This window comes from Hylaeus anthracinus, unplaced genomic scaffold (genome assembly GCF_026225885.1).
Source record: "Hylaeus anthracinus isolate JK02 unplaced genomic scaffold, UHH_iyHylAnth1.0_haploid 11985, whole genome shotgun sequence".
Lineage (NCBI taxonomy): Eukaryota > Metazoa > Arthropoda > Insecta > Hymenoptera > Colletidae > Hylaeus > Hylaeus anthracinus.
Window position 1 is genome coordinate 5748167 of NW_026534333.1, and position 14732 is coordinate 5762898.

General features: G+C 39.4%; 1 protein-coding gene across 4 annotated transcripts in view; it reads right to left on the bottom strand.

Moving 5' to 3' along the window:
- Nucleotides 1-1283: 1283 nt before the first annotated feature.
- The window catches only part of LOC128886580 (uncharacterized), a 279072-nt gene continuing 265623 nt past the window's right edge, over nucleotides 1284-14732 (bottom strand). For 3 of the 4 annotated variants that reach the window (XM_054141594.1, XM_054141593.1, XM_054141595.1), the window contains 4 exons: nucleotides 13997-14178; nucleotides 9817-9909; nucleotides 3982-4073; nucleotides 1284-3647 (listed from right to left, as the gene is read on the bottom strand). In XM_054141594.1, the coding sequence (XP_053997569.1) occupies nucleotides 3997-4073; nucleotides 9817-9909; nucleotides 13997-14178 (352 nt within the window). In that variant the 3' untranslated portion in view covers nucleotides 1284-3647; nucleotides 3982-3996. The remainder of the gene's footprint in view (nucleotides 3648-3981; nucleotides 4074-9816; nucleotides 9910-13996; nucleotides 14179-14732) is intronic. The other variant, XM_054141596.1, reaches the window with a different exon arrangement.

The window sequence follows — 14732 nt, forward strand, 5'->3', positions numbered from 1 at the left end:
ACATCGTATTCATTCCACCGAGTGACGTCTACCAACTTTCAGTTACATTTTCACAATTGACGTCGGTAGACGCAGACTTTAATAAAATGAAGGATTTCAATAACCTGGCTGCTCCCACACAAGAGCCACTTCGAAGCTCGTGCTTCCGTGAAATTTCAAACGAAGCGAGGTTTTCAAATATACAGCTATCATGATTTTCGTACCCAATAGTTCGTCCAAGTTGCAGACCAAGTCAAACACGAAATACTGAAACCCGCGAAAAATAGAGTAGGAAAAGTCATTAACTTAACTTCCTTGGAATAATATCATTTTTCAAGGTTACTTCGTTGTAGATCGGTGTGTCGGTTCTCTCGCGAACCACGGTTTTCCTCTTCCGGTTACCAATCTTGACCACCACCAAGGGATTCGCATTTTGCGGCAAATGTCTCGCTTCGAGGATCGTTACGCAAATTTGATAAGGACTGGGTCGGAACCTTCTGGGACCCATCGTGTCTCGTTAAACTTGACGTCTAATCTATTCCGCGTTTGTTTGTATCGACTGTCTGACGTGCGATTTCAGCGAACGTCGCGTCGATCATTGCTAAATAGCGCAAAGCATGTGATATTATGTGCAGTTAAAAACATATTAAATTTTTCGACTTGCTATCAAATTGTTATCACTTGGATAGAGCTACCATCCAATGGAAAGCTATATCAAACTACTCAGAGGGTTACAAGAAAGCTCTTATCAGTAGGGTGTCAAAGCCAGCGTTATCGATTCAGAGGGAATAAGATTCTAACGCTACCAGCGACGAGAATTGAGACCAACAGTTTTAGAAAACTCCCAGTCGTGCGCTCTAGGTTTCAGAATAGTAACCCCGTGAGCATAATCGATATAACCACCGAGAAGATTGTAAAGCTTCTCTACAAACTTGGATCTGTTACCATTAGGTGCGCTGCAAGTCCTGAAAAGCTTTAATAGTAGGTATATTGATTCGTTAACTGTTTGATGGTTAATCGGTTGGCTTTATCTGCAGGTCAAATGTGAACTAAGTAGAGAGAGTTGAGAGAAGGTGGCGTTGGTCGGTTAACGAATTCGTCGGCAAGGTATACCTAACAAACTCTGTCTCAGGAAAATCAATAATCGGTACATGGACTGTCGGTACTCCGATTCGTGCGAAGCTCACGATGTTTACATCTTTGTCTATGAAACTGTTCCTGAAACTCACCTGTGGCTGATGTATGTATCCTAAAAAGTAGGGAGACAGGTTGCGAGAAAAGGTGATAGAAAAATCGTTTCGAGATTTCTTTGGTATAGAATGTATTTAGTTTTACAAACACGAAATCCTTTTTACAAGCGTCGGTATACATAATCAGAATTCTCGGATGCCATACTCGAACTTAAATTACAGACTTCGCACCTTTCTCTTCTTTCATCGATCCGATAGGCATTTGTTCGAACGACTAGAAGTGCTACAGAGGACAATTTATTTACAACTATAACGTTCACTATAATTTCTCCCTCGTTTAGAGTCGCCAGGTATGAAGTAATTTTCAGATTTGCCACGCGCGCATTCAACAGTGATTATCGGTAATGCCAAGAATCGATTAACACTCACACGATAACGTAAACATTTACTTTATTTCTCGCTAATTTCTTCGATGTACAAAAGAATTCCTTTTATCCAAGAAACAAATATCACCCCTTTCGTAGACTAGTCTCTTACGTAAACATGATTAGTCGAGTAGCGTGCAAGTAGAAAAAAATAACTTGTATGTTAGGCCTAAGTTAATTAGACGCGCGAACTTTGGTGCACGCAGTTTCAACTTCCGATTGCTCAGGTATTTATTCGATCATCTTTGGTACTACAACTCACAGAACAGCCAAAGAGAAACTAATACGAGTTTAGGCTAAATCGGGGCTTCTTAAACCTGTTTCACTCGCGATCTAGTTCACCACTCCCAAATTGTATCGAATTCATATGCTTCGTGAAATATAAATTTAATTGTCCTGTGCACTGCACTGACAATTTTAGGAATTAATACGTCATCCTCGTCGGATACGCTAACCTTATTTATAATAATAATCGCTATACAAGTATATTTGTTATATACAGATATAATACTCCGATACCTTAAAGTGATACAAAACATATTTTATATTTTTCACAATTTTCTGCGACTCCAAAGAATTTTTAACGCGACTCATAGTTTAAGAAGCTCTGATCTGAATATTAGCTCTTTGGTCGTTTCATAGCATTAATTAAAATATATATTTAAACGAAAATACCTGAGCGGAATTGAAGTCCAAATAAATTAATTAATAAATTAAACTCATCGACCTCGCTAATATAACAGTAGCAACAATATGTCGCTTCAGAGCCATGGGATCTTAGGGAAGCAATGGGTTTCGCTGCGACGATGGTTCAGATTCTCCATTTGCAACCCCCTGAGATCCCCTAACTTCGAAACGCCATGCTATTACAACTTGTAACGTTTCAGGCGTCCTGAAACAATCTTTAGATTCGTGTAACACTTTTCGTTTGGATATTTTTGTCTGTCACGCTGTCTTCCAAGCGTCACGTTTCTTTCGCAATCAGAGATGGGCAAAATTTTATTCGAATAATACTCGACGAATAACACAAACACAGGATTTACAAAGCGACGTTTGTTCGATTAACTAATTCATTTTTTATTCGTTCAACGCGAAACATTTCATTTTGTAATTCGAATTTCTATTTTGAAATTTTCGCCTAGGCAAGAATTTCATCCATCTCGGTCCGCAATGAGTAAACGCAGACGAACAGTTCGTCGTCTCATCGCAGAATCCTCTAAATTCTCATTAACAAGCGAGGATGTTATCGCGATCCACGCTCCTAGATATTCTTCACATACGCGCGTTTGCATTTCGATACAGCATATTGTCGCAGCTATTTACACATATTAAAATAATTACACATTCAAGTTACGTATAGTTAATATATATATATATATATATATATATGTATCCGATCGATCTTCTTTTTCTCTCGTATATTTATATAATATATCATATATCTGGTGTGTGTATCGTGTATGTAAAGTTCCATACATCTTATTCGTTTAAACAATATATTATGAATCTGACGTAACACGAAGAGTATAACAAACACAGTCTACAATTATGACTCGAACTGTTAATATACATATGTATGATCAAATCTTGAACATTATTTACACGCCACACTTCGACGATTTTCTTTCTTTTTTTTTTTTCGTTTTAAAACCAGCCGACCCCGCTTCGATAGTTTACCTATAAACCTTTTATTTTATTTCCTTTTTTTTTTTTTTTGTTGGTTCAAGTCGCGTCGATCTCGGCCGCGATAATCTACAAATTTCGTTTACAAGTACAAATAACACTCTAAACAGCGCGTACGATGTATGCATACAGAATTATAAACAGGACTTTCTCTTGCGAGACGATGAACATGAACGTTGATCGAACTTCGATGCTTGTGTCTGGCGCTTTGTGAAACAACATTTAACGTTTGGGGGGGGGGGGGGGCGGTGCACCGGGGGAAGGGGACACGATGTTCGTCGATCTTAGGCGTAGTAAGACGAAAGGTCGAGAACGGTTGACTTTTAACGCGCGTCTACCACTTGCTTCGGACTCATGTTCGAGCGGTCACCTGGAAGCAAACGTTCTACGATTAAACACGTACCAAAGTTAATAGAACTTATGCACTAGGTGTTCCTTTTTCATAGAGGTTGATTTAATCTACAGTAAAATTTTGATGGACGTATGAATTTAAAAGTGGGTTAATCTGGAATAAAATTTAGACGAGAGTTCGTCTAATATTGAACTTTTTAATAGAGGCATAAACTCTCAGAAACTTAAAACTAAATTTGTGGTAACTTTACAGAATTGTTGTGCAGAATTTGATGAAAATACTGGCACGATCAAGGGTACAGTGTTTGGTTTTGACGCAAATTAATCGATGAAGTGGATAATTGATACCTTACCTAGTAATCAAGCGGTTAATTGAACATGTTGACAATTGCCAGATGCATCATGACTAAGAGGACATTAATTGACACTTGACCAGAGAAGTTTCCTGCAAACACATCAAAGTTCGCATTAGTGCGCATCAAAAACTTGATCTTTTATTCAAAGCAATGGGTATTTTTATGCTTACCAATTTTCTCAAAAGTGGAAAATAGGTCTTGCAAGCAGTATTTGAAGAATTTGAAGACGACAGTTCGAATTGAAAGCTTTTACGTACTGATTTTCTCTTCGACGTTAATGATATTAAATGCTGCTTGCAAGTCCTATATCTTCCTATTTCTGACAATTCGTCGTTAAAACTAGCTTTAAATATATTTTCGAAGGTTTCCTTTTAATTGTTAAATTTTGTTAATTATCCTAGGTGCCAGTGCTTAGCTATAAATACTGTCGAACAGATAATACGTTATAAAAAGAATAGAATGTTCGTAATACAAGACATTTAAAAACATTTAATCCTTCACATACGATCGTCCAAATTGACTAAAATTCCAGGGTTCGAGTACTATTATTTCAAACAGAAACTCGAGAAATCAAAGAATTTAACTTGTTTCCGCGTGATTGAATGCGACACCCTTCGTCGTCTTTTATAAACCTTAATGTCCCGACGTGGCACGTGGCGCTAAAAAATTGTCGACCCCTGGACTAAAAAAAAACTTCACCCTCCCCATTTCGTACCATTAGCGTTGCCCTCTCGATTCCTTTCAGAGAGGCCAATTTTTATTCATCTCCATAAAACTGAATGCACCTTTTCCGGTTTTATCGTTAGTATCGCGATCAATATTAGTATGCTTTTTGCGTGGCCTATTATTTCGGCGTAATGTTAGGTAAAGGTTAATCGATGCGTTAGAGCTCAATAAACATGTCGGCGATTTTCACGAGGAAAATATCTTGGCCGGGGAAAATGATAGCCACGGATACCATTTTCCTTTATGGTCGACGTTAAGCACTGATTATGATCCCGCCAAAAAATTTATGCGATACGACGACGTAACGTTATGATACTTTGTCCGTGACACTACCCGTTACGCGAAAGCCAGGGCCAGCTAATGTAAACTGCATGTCCTTAAATTAGGGGACCGTGTCCCGCAAACCAGGGCGTTTCAATTTATCTCTTCTTCTCTCACCCCCTGTCAGCAGAAGGAGCTTCCATTAGCAATAAGAATTAACCCCCTCCCAAACCCTCCTCTCCCGGTACCCACGGTGTCTTCTACGGCTAATTACTTTCTTATTTGCGAGCTTCCTTGTTTTACCTATCGCTTTCCTCCATTACCTTGGGAAACGTTTCCATTCCGAAACTTTTTTCCGCTATTGCCCGATTTAATCGCCTGCCGAGGGTGGAACCCTATAGGAGGACTCAAAAACTGGCCAACCAGAAGATTTAATCGCTGACGAAGCAAGTTTTCAGAGAGAACGTTTCGAAAGCACTAAGGTGGCCGATCTAATCGTTGCTGGAACTTTTCCAAGGAATGCTTTGGAAGGTTCAACTCGCGGGGAAGATTGTGCGACAATAGACATCGCGAGGTGTCTGCTAAATGTCGAATCGAACGATTTAAGAGGTCGCCATAAGAAAATAACTGAACGAACTATTTTACCCTATGAATGTATCAGTTTCTAACGTACACGTCACGCGTATAAATAACGCGAAATTGAAATATTTAGCTATTTGAGTTCGCAACATCCATAATTACGGAGACAGCTGGCCGTTCAAATTGAATGCCATGTGATTCTGTGTAGTTAGAGGATATATCCATATGATAATGATCCACCGACGTTGCTACCCGATGCAAACGAGGTCTAACTTCCATGGCTAATTAGTGTACATTGTTAGAACCATCGTCCAGCTGTGCTAACTCAATAACGAGTACAAATTAACTTTCGAACTTCTTTGTCCTGCCGTGCATTTCATTTGCAGATTCATCGTACCCTGTGAAATTGCAAAATAGGAGGACATCCATTGAAATACACTTGTGTCAAAATTAGTAGCATTCATACAATTTTACCGACACGCCAAGGCAAATCGGTGTATTGTACTTTTAGTGAAATTGTAGCATATTCGAAGGATATAACTGGTTTTCATCATAATAACGAAATCGTGGTTCTCGTTAAATAATGTTAACTCTTTGCACTCGATCCGTGAACGCAAACTAATTTGGGATTTGAAAATGAGATTACCTTTACCTCGTCAATAGTCATTTTTACATATTAAAATAAAAATTGTAAGCGTCATTACGGATCCATTATTGTCTCTTTCAGAGTCAGACACACGAGAACGTAACTTAACGGGTTACCTCTCGACTCGCGGAACGGTGAAACCGCGTTTCTTCAATTCTACGGCTTTTCGAATTCTGTTATCCCTGGGTAGGAAAAGTTCCCTAAGAATTCTTGTTCTCCCCCTTCACTTCTGGTGGGAAGCTCGCAAATTTCGTGGAAAGGAAGTTGCACATCGGTTCCCTTTGACGCACGGTTCAGAAACTTTAACGCATTCCCGGCGATATGCATCGGCAAAGTACTTGATAGCATATCACCGAGGAAATTCGTGCAAGAGTGTGTAAGAGGGAAGGTATTAACGCAACCTCAACTTCGGCTATTTATTAGCGCAGGGTAGTAATGCCAGCTGATGAGCTTCAAGAGGAACTCTCGCTTCCCTTCATCTCCTTGAACTAGAACTTATGATGCTGCTAGTTTATTAACCTTCGACCCGCTCAATTATTAGCGAGACTCAGACCTGCTAATTATTCGAATAAAATACCTCAGACATAGTTTTTCTTATTATAATTTACGAATCGAAAGATTTTCGTCGTCAAGAAAAAATTCACTTTTCCGAGAGAAGTTCTCGATTCGTTTGAGTTCGAAATACGTGTACGGAATAGAATTTTTCGTCTAACCGAATGATATTTATTGTGTACTTCGATTGCTTCTTTTCCTTTTAGATTCTATAGAAAAGCACCGACGTGTACTCTGACGCAATATCGCGCAAGAAATGGCGACAGTAGTCAGTGATTACACAAAAATTCGCTGACTTCGTTTTATCGAGGAAGCACCAGAGGAAATAAGACTTCTGCCGAGGAAATGAAGAATGCAACATTGGCGATATTGCATCTTGAAAAATTGATTGGCGAACTAGATTTCAGATGACTCGTTTATCTTAATATCGACCGTGGATCTCGACTGTACGTGTTTAAAGGACTTCGTTACAGAGAACTTGCTTCGTCGCGTCGGGCGACATGAATTTTGCCAAAAGGAACGATGAAAGATGTCACGGAACGAACATCGAAGTAATATCTCGTGCTGAATATTTATGTAATGCAGAGGCTTTGAATTATTTCATTCTTTCACGAAATTCATTTACACAAGGCGGTTTTGTTTCATTTTTTATTAGTATTTATTATTTAATCATTCGTGATTGAAACGGATTCCAGTGTTTTCGTAGATAAAGTGAATAATTTTATTAAAACATCTGTCTGGCTTTAATCACTTTGATGGGAGTGGTATATAATTGAACTTTAGAAACTTCCCAGGTTAAAAAGCTTTTACTTAAACGTTCGTTCACTTGCTACTCGGTGACGACGTTAAACGTTATTTGTTGAATAAATTCGAGGGCATGTGTTTCTACTCTTTAACTCCATCATTTTCAAGGACTAATGAAAAATAATACATTTGCTAATTACTCGTATTTAGTTCCCACGAGAAACATTGTTGTGGCAGCGTACCTCGTTTGCGACGCGTGGATTTATACAAACATCGCTTCTGATAGAATATTTATGAAGAAACGTTGTTTCATTATAAGGTTTGTTGAGGGAACGCGGCAGTGTTTATTTATTTACTACTTCTAGGAATTGTGTTGCGTTCGCTGCGCATGCGATGCACAAATGAAAGGTTATTTTGCCAGCGCCACTTGCTGGCATAATTAACGTATAAATATTTTAGTTGTCAATGCAGAACGAGGGTGTTAATTTAGGGACTCGTCGCAAACTCATTAATAGTGTTCAAAAGCGTAGGATTCGAAAATGTCGTTCGACGACCTTTACGAGGCTGAATCAGACGTCGTCTATAAATATATGATTTCTAATTTAAAAAAAAAAAAAAAAAAAATGAACCTGACATTTTCAAATGTCAAATGAAGCAGTGATCATATAAAAGTTATGAAATAAAAAGTATAGAAGTATAGAATTGAAAATCCGGAATATTATTCACGTGGATATTTGCCTATTTTTATTCCATTCTTGACGAATGTTTGTGCATAAACTAAAAAGGACAGATAGGTGAAAATTTCGTAACGTATTGAAAATAGAGAGTAACAGTAAACTATCGTAGATGAAACGCAAGCAGTGAAACTTAGTAGAGTATCTAAGATTGCACCTATGACTAACCATTCTAACATTATCAGAACATTGAACAACGATTGTGCCTCAGAACAGGTGATAAAGTGCGATAAAAGTGCAGAAAACGCAATGCTAAAACCAAAGCCGTTCAAAACGTGGTTAAAAGCGAACACTCGTTCCCACTGAATTGAAATTCACGTGTACTGTCTCGAATGTTTACGTAACCCACGTAGCAATTCATTTTTCCTAGAATAGGAATTTTCAAACATCAAATTCCTAACTTTAAGGTAACAATTGGTACTTTAAAAACTTGAAAAGTTTAATGTTATTATTATCATTAATAAGAAACATTTTTTAATAGAATTTTATAGTAGATTAACGTATTACCTTTTTTATCTTCGCATATACAATTTCTTCCTTTTGCGTTGCTGAAGATCCTATAATTTTAGGTACTGTCCCGAAATATTAAGTCGATATACGTAACCAGTTCCCTAATTAGTAGTCCGTAATTGTCCGATAATAAAAGCGTGTATGAGGCAACTGGTATTCATTTGTTGAATACATACTTTGAATTTTTCTTAACGATTGTTCATTCTAAATTTGCTGTTCCCTATCAGCATTTCTTGGCCGGCAAAAAAATACCTACCTAAGGTATCGCGCTTTTATTTTTACTCTTAATGATCTTCGGTTTTAATGATGTACAATTAACCTCTATTCCAACCTGTTAACAGTTCATGTTTATTACGTTTGATGGTTATCAACCTCCATCCCACTTTAAAGATGTCTAAATAGGTTGATTACGTTGTAAAGTCCAGTTAAGGGTTTCAAATTTACGTCATAGAGAGATGGCAATATTATTAATATTAACAAAACGACAATTAGGAGAAATCCAAACTGTATATATTCGAATAAATAGATACCAATGTCGCCGCATACATGGTCGACAATCACCTAACGACACGTATACTTACATTGTTATCTGAACCCGTAAATAATTACGTTCGCGATAATTACCACGCGAATTCTCTGTGCTCAGTGATCTATAATTTTAAAAATAGACCCTGTTATCGGGCCCAGGGGATAATCGGGATTCCCGTAGCTTTGAAAGTCGAGCTCCTTTCAAAAGGTGTAATCGTTTCGCCCAGTACGCGTGAATTTCTCTCAGCCACGAATGGTTCGTGCCGAGCCGAGCCGAGCCGAGCCGATCAAGACAGACAAAACGTATCGTCGGCTGCGCGCTCTTTGTCAGCGAATCCTACAGATTCTTCGGCTAAGAAACGACGGTCCCAGGGTTCTAAAGCGATTTTCAGGCGTTACGAGCAAATTCGAGCGTGGAGTGCTTGGGAATTGGAATCCTGCACGCAAGAAAGACAACACTATCGATCTTGTCAAAGTTTCCAAATCTCATGAACGATGGTGGCTTATGGTGGTGATGCTGTGAATAGACGAGGAGAAATTTACAAGCCTTACCACCACCATTGCCAGCCCCTGAGTTGTCTAGCGCTTGGTTCTCCATTATCTGCAGCAGCTTCGTTGTAGCAGTTGAAGTAGTAGTAGGCGTTCCTGCACAACAAACACCACATATCGCGTCCATCAAGTAGTAAGCACAGATATTTCTACAGAACTGGGTAACAGTGTTAGATTCTCGACCGGCCAATCGCGGTGTTAGCTCGTTACTAACCAGAACAATCCCTTGTCACGGTTACAGCAAAGGTGAACACGTGGATACGCGGCGGACAAGGTTAGGCAAGAATCTTCTTAAAAACAGAAAATAATGTCTCGTTTGATGCTGAACTCTGATTATAAGAGATTGGAATGATATGAATGAAAATGTATGTAAAAGAAATAGAAAATGAAAAAAAGTGAGAAAAAGAAGAATTGTGAAAAATAGAAAGAGTAATAATACGTGAGGTTCGGTGATAAGTTCGTACAGATTTTTTAGAGAAATGAATGATCTGGAGTGACTTCCTGAATCAATAAAAAGCGTTTTTCCAATGTGTACATGTTACTCTACAGATACAACGTTTATTGGCAAACTAATGTAAATAATAATGATACGGGGATAATGATGCGATCATGAAACCTTGACATTTTCGGATCGTTAGGGTAAAACTGAGCAAAAAATCACTAAATTATCAAACAAACGAAAAAACAAATGATAAATGCATTTCACATTTAGCATGCACTCAAAACGATACATATTCATACTATTCTCCACAAAATCAATAAACGACAACACAAAAACGAAACGAAAAAATAAAATGCAAAGCGAGACGTGTTTGTCTATTCGAAAGCTCTATTTTATTCCAAAGAATTTATAATATTTTGCATGAAAATGTTCGTGTCCGGGTTTATTAAAAAACGTTATAGCGTTTTTGCGCGCACAATTTTCTAGGAATTCTTTCAGGGAAATTAAACATAAAAATTCCCGCGAGTTTTCAGCGTTTATGACGTTAAAATATTTTATGAAATATTTATATTCGCAACTGTCTCAACTCGAAACGGAAGGTAAATATTTTTTCCAAAAGTTTCTTCAGCAACTTAATTAATCTGTCGTGGTTTGGTGCAACGGTAAATGAGCGCTGTATTATGCTACATAATGCCACGAGAACTTTGGAGTCCTTTAATTTTATTATGCTAGTTTCGTGACAACCGGGAGAGATAATCGTGTAGAGGAATGAAGAAGTCTCGAGTCAGAGTTATTCCGCGAGAAGTACGAAAAGCTCGAGTCTCGATCCACTCCTGCGCTTTTAAATTCCGCAAAAGTACACTTAATTTTAATAATACGAAAATACCTGTTAGGGTACCCGTCTTTTCAATTTAAAAATTCTATTATTAATACTGGATTTGCTTTTACTATTTTTCATTTATTTTTCAAGGAATAGCTGGATCTAAAAAGTCTACAGAAAGCTAAGAATTCTATTCCTATTTCCTACAATTAGGAGCAATGTTTAGTAAGGTTCCATTCTATCTCTAATTTCCATAAGTTTCACGTACCCGCATCAAGCGGGCCAAATTAGTTCATCAGGCAGAGTGTTCCCCTACCTGTTCCACTCGATCTCCCCCTTCAGTGGTACGTATCGATAATAACCCAGCCCCCGTGAAAGTGACCGAAACAGATCACGATGCTCGTCACGCGCGCGAATGTCGAACAGACGGGTGCAAATTGGGGAACACGTGGCACGGAGAGCTAACGAAGGAGCTACCTCGTAAAAGCGTCACACCAACGGCAACGACGACGTAGACGAGGACGACGTAGACGAGGACGACGTAGACGACGCCGGAAGTCCTCTCGAGTTTTTCAGATCCGACCAACTTGGAAGATTTAGTTCGCAAAGGGAAAATTGGATGATAATAGGCGGGGCGTGACGGTTGGAAGTACAAGCAATTTAACCTGTGTAATTTAGTCCTTCCTTCGTCTCACCGCAGGCTGCTGCAACCGGATGAGCTGAAAACCCCTTCTTTGGCCGAGATGATAACGAGGCTAGAGGAAGGACGTGGCTACAAGTTTCGCCGCAAAATACCCGACCATCTGCGAGTAAACGCGATACACGCGCTAAGACCTGTCGCCGCCCACTACTTGACCCTTCGGCGTGGGCGTGGGCCTTTGAACCTCGACCGACGCTGCTGGAACGTCATCTTGGGAGATGGAACGCCACCGGGATAATGAAACACGTGTAATGAACTGAAACCCTGGACCCCGATTAAGACAGCACCGGATACTGCCCTCCAAGTAGCGGGGAAAGTGCTCCCAGAACGCGGGAAAAGAATGATTTCCACGGTTTATGTTGCCTTAATCTTCCGTTAGCCGAGGAGAAACGCGCCAGCAAATTCTATCTACCGATGCTACAGACATCCATTCGCATTCGAAACCTACGCGTTGATTTCTCTATAAATCCCGGTGTCTCCTTTTCGTCACGCTTGACAAAGGAACATACGGATATTAAAAGTAAGATTTATCGCACATTGGAGCGCCGATTATTAGATTCGACCCATTGTTTACGAGTTTTCCATCACTTTCTGCAGACGCACGAGGAAACTCTGGCTAAAGGTACCGTTCTGTCGACGCTGTGAATTTACAGTCGCCCGTGATCGAATCAATATGTCAATGAAATTTAGTGGCCATCTTTTTTATGAGCGATATTTTATTGTTAGACATCGAAGCTTGCGCCTCGACGCTTCGCGGGCTCCCTCCGCGCGTTCCAATAAATGTTTCCCTTCTCCCTTTCTTTCCCACTGCTTCCACGAAGGGAACGAACACAAATACTTTGTAAAATCGAAGAAATTTAACCCTTTGAGGGCCAGAGGAAATTTTCATACATATCCGAGAAATGACAAACAATTTGTTGCATTATGAAAGTCGTAGCTCTGCATTTTGTTATTTTTCGTTTCACTTTATAACTTTCCGCGCGGGAGACTTTCATTCGGTTAAAACCGAATGTCGTTGGACGGAAGTCCGTTCCATTGCGTCGCGATATATCCCTCGCGGAAGCGGAAACGCGGAAGAGCGTTTTCGCGCCCGTATCTCCGCATTCCCTGGAAAACAGAACCGTGAAACAAACAAAAATCGTAAATTGCTACGCGTGGTGGGGGGAGTTGTTTATTTGCCAACCCCGAAGGAAGATATCGTTTCGAGCATAACGTTGACGTTAACGTTCACTAAAACGTTTCACGGAACGCCGCCAAGTGCGCGCACATCGCGCGTCGAATTTGCTAACAGTCGACGGCGTTCAATTTGTTATTGACGTTTCGTGTTTAGATAGATATACGTACAGGGAACATGTACACACAGGAGATAAAATTACACATGAAACGGCAAGGCAATCCAATGCACGGTCAAAGATAACGATTTTTGATACACGTTCGAAGATTAAAACTTGCCACACAAATGTTATTCACGGAAACGGTACCCGCCACATATGTATCCTTCGATAAAACAAAGCTGTTCACATTTATCGTGTTTTCTGTATTCTACCTTCGTTGCAGAGATACATTCGGATACTTACTTTACGAATGTTCTGCTCCCAGGCGTATAGAAACAAAGATAGATCGCGATCGATTCATTCTTCTTTGAATTTGTTTACGGGAAAAATATTCGGGATTCTCTTCTTCGTCAGGAATGTAATTACTTGTTACAATATAAATTATACAATTACGGAAACGTGCTACTACCGTTGAATCGACGAACGAAAGCTGATTAAATGTTCTGCAAACGAATTTCCTGTTTTCATTTGGTACCGCTCTAAGAAATTGGTAAACTCGAAGGAAATTCATTAACGGTCTCTCGATGGAGCATCTACGTCATAAAAGTGCAACCTTCATCGTGCAAATATTTATCGTAAAAGACGTGCAAACTTGTCGAGTGCGTTTAAAGCAGGCATGACAAACACGCTGCTCGATCCATTAGAATTTGCAAATTGCTTGATCTTCGTACAAATCTTTCCAAGCTTCTCTTTTACATGTTCTTTATGCTTAACGCATTGTTGTTAATTCGCGAACTGTATATTTTACCCGTAACAAGTAATGCTTTTTCGCCTCCGTCGCGATGAAGATCGAACGCAGAATGGTAACGGAAGCCCATAGAAAGATAGGGGACAGCGAGAGATAGAAACGAAGATAGATTGGATAGATTAAAATACGTTATACTAACCGCGATAGTAGACGGTTTGGTGGGAAACGTTGTAGTTTGCCTTCGGTATACCGAGCAAGCATTTGACAATCGCCTCTTCCGGTAAATCTTCGTCCAGTAAGGCCGTTCGTGATAAGATATCGTACAGTCCATCGTCACGCAGCGTAACGGTGGGCTTCGCTGTTTGCTTTTCCGGAACAGACCTGCAATGGAAGCGACGTTTGCAAAATTATCACGGCCGCGTTAGAGACCAAACATCATGCGATACGGGGTGTCCCAGGAGAAACGCCTCGCCAAATTGTTTCCTTCAATTCCGACGACGGGAACAAATATTTTCATCTATTCGGTATTTCGGTCGGTACAAGCATTTGTATAAATAAATTTTATTTTCATTTCTCGTATCCCTATTAGTCTGAATCTTTAGATCGAATATACAAGTGGAAAGTAAATGAATAATACCTTGATCGAGACTTTCTGTTTACTCGTTATTAATATGTATATACACACAAGCTTGTGCATGAATATTTTCTATGAAAAGCAAATTCTAGAAACTTGAAATTAACGAAGTAGCGACATTTAAAGATCATTAAACGTAATTTTAGACATATTCTTCTATGCTGTTTTAACCGCGGATCTAAACCGGAGTCCTGATTCTGGCGGGACACCTTGTATATTAGCCGAATGTCCGGCATTAGCATGATACTGTTATTTCGGAGATTCATGTCGTATTGTGTAGCAAATTTTAAGCTCGGTCCTT